At 43.0% G+C, this 11,615-nt stretch overlaps 1 protein-coding gene across 1 annotated transcript in view; it reads right to left on the reverse strand.

Moving 5' to 3' along the window:
- The window catches only part of BAIAP2L1 (BAR/IMD domain containing adaptor protein 2 like 1), a 132,769-nt gene extending 122,333 nt beyond the window's left edge, over nt 1–10,436 (reverse strand). The window contains exon 1 of the mRNA XM_088451969.1: nt 10,016–10,436. Within this exon, the coding sequence (XP_088308095.1) occupies nt 10,016–10,066 (51 nt within the window). The 5' untranslated portion in view covers nt 10,067–10,436. The remainder of the gene's footprint in view (nt 1–10,015) is intronic.
- Between the last annotated feature and the right edge of the window lie 1,179 nt (nt 10,437–11,615).

Here is an 11,615-nt window from a genome sequence, read left to right on the forward strand (position 1 = left end):
ACTCCGAGCGAAGGAAAGTCCTTCGCTCGCCGGGTCTCGCGCATGCGCAGTGGGGAACATCGACCCACTTGCGAGCATACTGCCGCTCGCGAGTGGGTCTGAATGACCCCCAATGTCTTGTTCCATCGATATATATCTATAGCATGTCAATTACCTGACAGCTATTTATCCTTGCGCTTATATGTTTGTTAAAAGAGATTATTGTATTCACACTATATGCTGCTAATCCAATTAGCCAGTACCAGCTGGCTCGATTTAACTACAAATAAAAAACCCCCAAAATAATGGATTGCGCTTATACGTGGATTTTATTTATAAAATAGTATACTGTATTTTGTATCACTTGACCCAAATTCAACTCAACAAGGCTTCTGTCAATAAAAATACATATTTGAAAATGGTTACCCATAAAAGTCCAAAGCTGGACATCCACTAGGTGACTAGGAGACAGTACGATTAAAACATCGTAATCGTACCGTCGTTCCCAATCTCCTGCAGTGTCTACACTGAACGATTAGTCATTCAGTGTAGGCACCCTCCATCATCCCCGAACATGGCCAATCTGTCGTTATCGATGGTAGTTTCCGACATTATAGTGCACGATTTGTGCATGATTAATGAGCGATTGCATGATTACGATGTGGTAACTGTGTAATTACTCATTAAAATCGCCTAGTGGATGTGCCCCACTAGTCCGTTATCTCGCTAATCAGTGAGGCTAATTACAGTCTCCTGCGTGCTTGAGCGATAGATACAATGGGCGGAATTCAATTGTTTCCAGCCCCCATTGCGCCTGACGGAGCTATTCAATTGTTGCTCCTGTCGGGCACGATCAGCTGCCAGCGCTCCATTTCAGTTCGCTGCCCCGAAGGCGGGGGGGGGGGGGGGGGAGCTGAAATCGGCGAAAAGTGACCTGTTTGGGCGCCCAAACGGCACTTTTCATGATCGCACCCGGCACTTTGGTCGGGGTTAGCCGATTTACGCGGCTAAACCCTACCACTTTGTTCACGATCAGCGCGAAGCGTCCCGTGATCTTCCGTCACTTTAGACGGGAGATCCGGGCCGCAAAAACAATTGAATTCAGCCCAATGTATAAAGTGCTCTCCGGCAAGTTGAGATAGTTACTTTGTATACATGGGATCAGATCACAAAGTTCTTAATGCGGTGTGTTGACTCAGTCTTTATATACACTCCGCACTGGTCCTCCCGTGCAGGCTCGTGGGTGAAGACAGGAGCACTCCGCTGCTTAGTGTCTTTCCTCCGACTTTAGGAGGAGACCACGGCGCGTGTATTCCCAGCGGCCGCTGTGGTGTATATAGCACCAATGATCACCGGGTCTTACCTTGCCTTTTAGCTTTAGTTGGTGCGTGTTCAGTTCAGTGTTACAGGCTGACAACATGCTGCGCCAGGACAGGTATATCAGGACTTCCAGAAGCAGCCTTTCAGTATTATTAACCCTTCTGTCGACTAGTTTCACTCCGTATTTGGCGCTTTCAAATCTTCATATCTCTATCTCTCAAGCACGCAGGAGACTATAATTAGCCTCACTGATTAGTGAGATGACAGACTTGGACTTTTATGGTTAACCATTTACAAATAGTACTAAATTGAATATTGCAGCCAAAGTGCTATTATTTCAAACTATTTTCATGTATAATATTTTTTATTATAATACATTTGCATACTTGCTATATGATATGTGTGTTTTAGATATGTTAAGTGTCTGCGTATTAAATATGCATTTTTATTGAGAGAAGTCTTGTTGAATTGAACCGAGTCAAGTGATACGGAATACAGTATACTATTCTATACATAAAATCCAAGTAAAAGCGCAATCCATTGCTTTGTGGGTTTTTGATGTCTTGTTCCATCCTTATTCTCATGTTTTACAGTTTCCGACACAAAAAGTAGCCCATGATATGAAGGCAAAAAATTTTACTTTGTTCTTATCAGACCAGAGAATCCCCCTCTCCTGATATCCAAGCCTCCAACACGCTGCCTGGCAATGTATAGGTGAGCTTTTAAATGGCTTTTCTTCAACTATCTTTATCACCGAGGCACCTCAGACATTGTCCCATAGACAGTTCCTCCTATCTCTGCCACGGAAGACTAAAGGCCCCTACACACTTCACGATATTTTAATGATTTGGCCGTTTCAGACACATCGTTAAAAATGTGTAGTGTGTATATGCACTACATTGTGTAGTGCGCGCTCCCGTGGGGTTGTCAGCCTCATCGCCTGATTTTTTGTACATGCAGAAAGATCAGGCGATGCGGCTGACGATCCCATGCAGCGCTATGCGGGCGCATATTGAACACCTGATCGCCCAGTGTGCACGGACCGCCCAATATGTCGGCCTGTCGGAGCTTGGATGGTGGGCGACATTGCTGGATACCCAGCTGTAGCCTGTCATACTTGCTATAGACCTCTCCATAACACGCTCCCCTCTCACATCGTTGCCGTTTTGCAGGATACACAAAATCACGGTTTGCCATATTCTCCAATTTCTATATGATGGACTTGACATTGCTTAGAGGGATAATAAAAGTATTTAATTAGATATCCTATATCTTTTTCCTCATCACTGATGCTCTTCAGTACAGTGTAGGCTCCAATGAATTGGGCGACTTCTGAAGACAACAGATTGCATCATGGCTTGTTTCAAAAAATTCCAACAAACAGAGCAACTGCTCAAATTTGAATCTTTACTCTATGGAGGGGTTTCTTTATAGCAATTAGGATTTCTTACAAAAATTTCCTTTACAGTTTCACGGTTATAGTTCCCAAACAAATTGATTTTGAATCAATGATACAAAAATAAAAAAAAAAATAAAAAATAAAAACTCCAAAAGGGATTAATAGTTTTTAGTGTTGCTGTAATTAATAGTTTTTAGTGTTGCTGTACATTTATTGGGAGCAAGCTCCTTTGAGATCCCAGGACAATGTCAAACTGGGGTACTACAAGATAAAAAAAAAATGTAACCAAAGGAATCACCATTGATGTATTGGAAGTTTTTCAGCTAATCACAAACCTGCTTTGAGTTATGGCAGATGAAGTCATACAGCTTTACTTCATGAGCAGCAACTGTTCCAATAATCGTATGTTTGTAATCACAAAAGTGGCTTGTGCTCCATAGCCGTATTACATTGCTGGTGAATTCTATTACATTTTTCCATCCCACCGATGCGATCAGTTGCTTCTAATGGGAATGCCTCTTTATCAGCCTTGGTCCCCTTTGGGCATCATTACTTAATATTTGGGTGTATATTAATATATTTGCAAATGTAATTATATATTATGACAATAAACCTACATGCTTAACAACAATTATGAATTATTCCTATGTGATTAGTCAGGACACATAGGCAGCCTGTACAGATACTGTATGTTAGAGGGTCTGCTGACAAAGGTTATGGAAGATATGGTACCGGCTTTGCCCTAACTATAACAATTTTCATTCATTTCTGTTGGTTACTCACCAAAGTTTTATGTAATATAGTTTAATTCATGGATTTATCATGTCTCTATAATCTTTATTTTTCATGACATTTTTGTATATATGTATGTTTATTTTACTTGTTATTTTGAAACCATGACTAAACGTTGAAAACATTGGAAAAATATTTCCATTTTTCTATACGATTGACAAGTTCTGCCTACAAATCCCAGTCCCTGGATAAAAGAGGATTATGGGTTGTGAATAAAAAAAAAAGCAGCATATTTTCACTATACCGTGGAGACAGCCATGTTTTAGCTACACTAATAATGTAGGTTCTCTTTCAAGTCAAATATATAGAAGTACCTCAATGATACCATTGGTTCCTGGGGAATTTATTGGCTGTGTTTTCCTATATATTGCTTCAGCCCACAAAATGACTGCCTCAAATGTATACCATTATGCCATGTAATGTGCAGCCAGACATTTTTATTAAAAAAAAAAGGGTCAGTGATGACAGACAGGTCACAGTGTTGATTGTAATCTCTTTAGTTGGTGCTTTCTGCACCACTGTGGTTTATTTTTTTGATGCAGATTTGCAGACTACTAAGGGCTGGATTCAATTAGGTGCGAAAAGTCGCGTTTGGCTAAATGAATTCGCAGGGCGAAGTTATCACCCCATTCACCAGTTTTGATGCAATCTTTTTGCGTATTTTCACAATGTGAGCTCCCGGTTTTCGCCCCATCCAATTACAAAACACACGAAAACGCATATGTCTGATAACTGCACATGGCGAAACTATCAAAAAGTACAGCACATTTTTGGGAAATCAGTCAGTACCCAATAAAAAGCTTAACTGACACTGAAAATCAATATAGAAATGTATTAATAGCCCTAATAAAAAGTACTTTGTGTTCTTAAATGGAGTCAAATGGCTGTTATGAGCATATTTGGGGGGGGGGGGGAATAATTGCTGTCGTTTTCAAACCCTTTTTACATTTTCACCCCAAAAATTACATGTCATTATTAGGGTGAATTGAGCTATTTTAAAAATAATTTTTGCCTAGTCATTAGGGGGGGGGGGGGGGGGGTTGTCCAAAAGGTTCTGAACCCAGTCCCCACATTTTTTGCCTAAAATAGGGATTTTGCACATTTTATCACCTGCTCTGAGATAGGGAAAACTTGGCAGGTTTCTGCCTATGGAGTTTTCACACAAGCGATACACACTTATGCGCTAAATGTTAGTACCCGCGAACACTTTTTCACCAAACGCAACTTTTTGCACCTAATTGAATACAGCCCTAAGTGACCATTCAGTAGAGGGAGTAGCCCTAATCTTCCAAAACGGTTCAGATTCAGAACTTACTCAGCAGCTGAAGTACTTCTGCTCTTGATTAGATGATTCAGCTAACCTTCCCCTGTAAGCAGTGAAACATTTTACTGCCATACACTATGGCCACAAGCCAACATTGCCCAGGGATAGCCAATGAGCAGACTGCACCAGTGTAAATAGCCCATGATAAAGACATGTACGGAAATCCTAGCGTTTTCTATTCGCGGCTTGGTGCATCTCATATGCACCTACTGCTGTATAAGGAATCTGAGAACAAGGCACAATAAAGAATTAATGCTTAAGATTATAGTTATAGATTAGAGCTATCTGTCCCTAATTTCCAGTGATGTACCTGGGTTTTAGAGATTTGTCCTTGTACATGTCCCTATTTTACAAATCTGATCAAATAAACAGTATAATCACTTATTTTGGATACAATTCCCATAATTGACTCATATTTCCTGGCTAATGTCTCTGAAACATTTCATGAAGGGAATTACGGCGTACTGTTCACAAAGGCAGAACCATGGTACAAATGGTCAATTCAGGAGGGAGCACAGAGAGTGGTGCAGAACAGGTAAAGAAGAGAACTTAATAATATTGCTTCAAGTTAAAAAAAATTACTGCCAAAAAACAAAATTGGTTCAAAATTGGATGTGAGGCAAATAATATACATGAAACATATTGTGAAGTGCTAGTGCAAAAAATAAAATAAAAAATGCCCCTTTGTGTCATCTTTTTGAACCAGAAAAATGTAATGTATTACGCCAGTGGTTCCCAAACTGGGTGCAGTGGTACCCTGGGGTACTTGAGGACATTTGCAGAGGTGCCCCGGGTTGGTGGTCTAGTACCAAATAAATTATATTTAGTCAATGTGATGGGAAAAACCAGTGCTAATGACTAAAAAAATATTTGGACAAAAAGAAGCATAGCCCTGTCAGCCACCACATAACTGACCTTAAGGGAGACATATAAGCATAATTTGCTTCATTTAATGTTTGCTGAATTTCTCTATAAAAATTTTTGGCCCAGGAGTGCCATGGAAAAAATTTTTATACTCTAGGGTGCCCTGATTCAAAAAAGTTTGGGAACCACTGTAAAAAGCAGACTTATATATGCAAGGACAAACATGTTTATCCTCCTCCTGTTGGGATTTTCCCCCCATTTACAGCACATTTTGCCAGGTCCTAAGCAGTCTTTGACCTCCAACTACCAAGTGAGAATTACCTGGTTTATTATTATATTTGCTCCTAGATAAAAAGAGCACACCTACGGGCTGATTCTAAAGCTGGGCACACACCAAGATGACAGATCGATCCACCATCAGAGCGGCCGATTGGTAAGCTATACGCACTTACCAATCAGCTGCTTGATATGTCTGGGCTGACATCACAACTTGACGGGCATTTCAATTTGTCCGCCCAGTGTCGGCGGTCCCTGCAGCCAGTGTACGAGCATTCAACGGGTCGCCCGTACACACATGCAGAAGCAACGATATATCTTTTAGATATGTCGGCTTTGGCTGTCCTGCAAGGCCGACATGATGTGTGTGTGAAAGACGTTGTTCACAGACATATCGGGTGTACATAGCTGCCGATCGACTACCGATATATTGTTTCTCAGTCGAATCAGCAATATATCGACCAGTGTGTACCCAGCATAAGTTGGGAAAAAAAAAAAAGCAAGTAATTTTGCACCTGGAGAAACCATGCTGCAATGCAAGGGATGCACCTAAAGTACATTCCAAAGCAACATGCTGGCTGCTTTTGTTTGTAGCCCACAAATGCTGGACAGTATTTTTTTAAGCTGGCCACACATCTAAAGATTTTCTGTCCAACCAGTTGATTGGTTGGAATGAAAATCTGGTAAGGTGTGAAAGCAAATGACAATCAGCAATTTGCTCCCAAATGCCGGAAAATGGACAAAAACTGTTGTTTGAACGAATTGTTTAGAACAAACTTCTCTGACGACCATTTTCACCTGTTTTCTGGCATTTAGGAGCAAATTGCTGATCATCATTTACTCCCATACGTTACCAGATTTTCATTCCAACCAATCAACTAGCTGGCTGGTTGGATAGATAATCTTTAGATGTGTGGCCAGTTTAACACTGCAATTAAGAGGAGTTTGGCACACCCCCCTCAAAAATAAAACTCTCTACACATTTTTTTATTTCCCCTACTTGCAGGGCAACATGGTAATACCAAGGTGCAAAGTTACTTTTTTGCTTCCAACACACAATCACCCCCTTAAAAACATAGGTATGTACTGGCTTACAAAAATAAACTACAACATGAAATGATGGACATCAAACAGCTACAGTATCAGATACCTGTAATTCCCACTTTCCACCAAAATTCCGGGTCTGACCCGGAGTTGGAACAGGGTCGGGTCTGCATAGACCCGGCTTTCCCGGCTTGAAAGTGGACGCTTGGAGATGACGTCATCTACAAATGCCACTGAAGCCGGACCAATCGGCCACCTTGCGGCGCACTGCAGGTCATCAAGACCCGGAGTGCGCCATACACACAGCAGGGTTTCACGGGCTACGCCTGTGTTAAACCCTGCTATTTACCTGGGTTGGATTGCCGGGTCACTCGACCCGGTGATCCAACCCTCACCCCTTTTACACCAAGGTGCTGCCCGGGTTAACCCTGCAATAACCCGGGTTTTAGCTCCGGTGTAAAAGGGGTATAAGTGACTGAAATTGTATATATTAAAATGAATAAACACTACAAGACAATGGCTCCCAAACTTTCTTGAGTCCTGTCCTAGAGTATCAGCATCTTTTAACGGCACCCCTAGGCCAAAAGTTTCTTATTGAAAAGTCCAGAAAAGAATATTAAATTAAGTAAATTGTGCTGACTTGTCAATCAGTTCTATGGTGGTAGAGAGGGTTGTACTTGTGTTTGTCAACATATTTTATTATAGGCAAAACCGATGCTGGTGGCTGCCAATCACATTGACCATAAATTTGATTTGGCCCTGGACCACCAACCCGTGACACTCCTTCAAGTGCCCACCGGCAAACAGTTTGGGAAGCACTGCTATAAGACTTGGCCAAGTGTGATTGTGTATATTACTACTAAGTGACAGGGATATGTGTAATGTTTCTGATAGCACTGTAAACAAGCCTCTCTGCTTTCACCGGCAATGTCACTGCTCATTACCAGGAACAAGCAAATTAGTACACTTATATACTTCAAACCACTCATTCTGAAATTAAAATGACCAACTCTCAAATCAGTAAACAGTGATTACTCACCATAAGTTACTGTTCTGTATTTATACATAATAACATACAATGCACGTTATGTACAAAATACGCATGTAACAGTCATCCAATGCCTATGAGTACTGCATACATCACAGGTCACAACTATTCTATGAAAGATAACTCATCATTGGGTGATATTTATTCACTACATACTTCCTTGTGCACTATGGACCTGATACAATCGGATCGGTATTGCGATCGCAGATGCGACTATGCACGCAGACCCGCTGCGGAAAATATGCTGTCTGCAATTGCACAGCCAGCAAAGAGACGCCCACTACCGCTTTCGCACATCCGTAATACCTCGCAGTCCAGCATATACAATGGGAACATCGAGTAACATCGGCCCCTCACGCACAATTACAACAGGTCTGACCTTACTCAGAAATTGCAAGTCTCATCGCACGCAGCGAGTACACAAGCTGCATATGCCGTCACAGTGGCTAATTTATGCATGCCCATGCAACGGCATTGAAACGGACAGGCACGCCTGCGTTTCTCCTACCAATCTCCCGTCACCACCCCCAAACGCTGAAGTCCCGTCCCTTGATCTGCGATGGCTTTGTATCTGCATAGATGATCGCAATGCGATCGCAATGGTAACTCATGCACGCGCACTGTGGTGCATGCGCAGTATGCACCATCGCCGTTCTGCATACGCTGTTGCGATCGCTGCTGAATCAGGCCCTATGTGTGGCACCCCCAGGACACAGCTCAACCAGTGGAGATCATTTTAGCCAGTGCACTAGGATATCTCTCCTTGGCATGCTTACTCCATCCTGCACAGCAGCTGGGCTGTGATTTATAGGAGAGAATATAGTGTACTAAGAAAACTGAACTTGGATCTGAATTGCGCTGTCGGGCTTACTCTACTGCGGTGCAGCCTAGTGGAGGCCGATTGTAAGCTCATGTGGGCAGGGCCATATTTACCTTCGCATTGTAGCTTATGGTTCCCTCAGTGTACAGCACTCTGTACTCTGCTTATAATGAGGATAATAAAATGCTCTAAGTGAACATGGTTCCATATTTATCAAATTTTGTTTGCTTCCATCCTCATTAATCTAAAATATTTCTCATATTACTCATTCGTATCATCGACTAGTATTTCACGTTTGGACTATAGAGCCCAAAAATAAATAAAATGGATATATTTGAGAGCTGATTCCGCTTCATTTACATGGTATTAATAGGCATAGAGAAAATAATGCACAAAATAAAATAAAACGTGTAAAGTAAGCAGAGGCCCAGCCCTATGTAACATTTTCACAAACCTTACAACCCTATTTTCTCTCATGTACACAGTCCCTATGCAGATGGGGAAGAATACAGGCAGCTGTAGTTCAGCAACATCTGGAATCTTTAGTTGTCCAATCTTAAAAAGGCACCTGTAGACTAGAAGTCCCTTTACAGATGATAGTTCTCAAGTCGTATGGCCCCTATACATATACAGCTCTTATAGACGTAATCGCCATTATGTCCTTTCAGTTCTATATACAGTATCGGTCGCTGTCATGCACTCTTTATGCCATTATACACACAGATGCAGCAGTTAGAATGTAAGCTTTCATGTATAGGACGTAAAACACTTTTCCTGTGCCCGTTCTGTCTTCTTAATAACCTATAATACTGTACATGCTCTATACTGCAGTGCCAGGATGGAACACTGACTGTAAGCTCTTGGAACACCTAACCATACACACTGACACCACTATAACTCTTCTATAAGAGTACTTGTAAGCAACTGTCACTTTCATTCAACGACAGCATGGAGATTAATAAAAGTTACCCAATATGTGCTATAATGGAACTACAAACCCCAACATGATGTGGCAGGATATGTTGGGAACTGTAGTTCTACAACTGCTGGTAAGCCACAGCACAGGTTGCCCAGCTACAGGAGCTTATCATGTAACTATATAAATAATACAACTTCATTGGCTGTATGACTGCAATGTGCCCGCCTCACCTTGTAGGTGTTCTCGGTGATCTTGGCCACGGCTTCAGGGTCCCGGGACATGGCTCCGGCTGGTCTCCTAGTCACTACACACAGTTACACGGGCAGATTACACAGCTCCCTCCCCCAGGCTCTCATAGAAGCCAGGATCCTGGCTGCAGCTCTCCCTCCACGGGCTCTCCCCAGACTCTCAGCACACCTGGTTCTGCCCTGCGCTCTGCACCATACCCCCGCCTCAGCCTCACTCTCTCCCGAGTCCTCCTCACTGTCACAACTTGCGGGGACCGGTGGCTGCGGAGAGGGCTGGAAGGTGGGGCCGGTGAGGTCAGCAGCATCAGCCAGGGAGGGGCGCACCTGCGTGGTGAGAGGGGAGGAGCAGACACCGGGGGAAACTAGGAGAGGAGACTGGGCTGGGGAGGGGAGCGGGGAGTAATGAGCAGCAACATGCTGCCGGAACCAGCAGGGAATACAGTGTCACCACTACTGCTGCCTGCTGTCTATATCACTTTTCTTATATATGACTATTATTATAGAGTTTTATTTACTTCTAGATTATGCTCTAGCGTCTTCTTATAAAATAAAATATATTTTTTAAAAATTAATCAAGTTGGAACTCTGATAGCTATTACATTGTTTTAACACAAAATAATGTTTCTTACACAAGATTAAATTGTATTTAGCCTGGCCCAAAATGGGTTAGGTCATGCGATCAGGTTGCAAGTGGGCACAAGCACCTCATTTGATCACGTTAAATAAGGCCCAGTTATCATTGTATATTTGCAGCTTACTCCCTAAAAACACAAGTTTTCAGGGGGCGCCTGCAAATATTGAGTTTCCCCCAGATGTATGAAGGAGGGACCGCAGCAGATATCCCCGATACCTGCTGTGATCCCTCCATTCCCACTGGCAGTCACTTCATGTGATGCTGCCAGATTAACCAATTTACGGAATACGATGCATTGTGGAGATTGGCCCCTGCAGCCTATGGGCTACACATTGCATAATTAGCCGGCAGAGGGTACCTCCTGAACCCTCCCCTGCAATGGCGGCCGTGCATGTGCAATCAGCCTGACTGGGCATACACAGTAGCCCTGGAAGCACTCCGGGCACATCGCAGGAACGGGCTTCTTTGGGAGCCCCTGTGCCTGGGTGTGCCAGATGATACAGGGGGCGGTAATGTCATGCCCAGATCGCATTGCAAATGCGATCATTAATAAATGGGCCCCTTGATCACTTTAAATTATAAGCTGTAGAGTTAAATACCACTAGGCCATCAAATTGACAGTGGGAGTCATAGGCGTATTTATAATGCATGGTGTGCGGTTCACCTGGGTCCAGGGGGGCACCGCACCACCTGCACCTATAGTATACTTACCCAGCGGCGTCACTAAGGCGGTGCGGGCCACACCTGGCGACACATTTTGAGGGTGTGACACCAAAATAGCAGAGCTGCTCTGATATTTTGGTGTCACCCCCTCGGATAGTGTAACCAAACAGCGCTTAGGAGGTGATTGATGACGCAAGTATGTGAGCGTCAGCCACACTGTGCTGGGGACTTCCCAGGAGCTACTGGAGCGCTGGGCAAGATGAATGATGAGAAATAACACATCAG

This window comes from Taudactylus pleione, unplaced genomic scaffold, assembly GCF_031769625.1.
Source record: "Taudactylus pleione unplaced genomic scaffold, aTauple2 ptg000032l, whole genome shotgun sequence".
Lineage (NCBI taxonomy): Eukaryota > Metazoa > Chordata > Amphibia > Anura > Myobatrachidae > Taudactylus > Taudactylus pleione.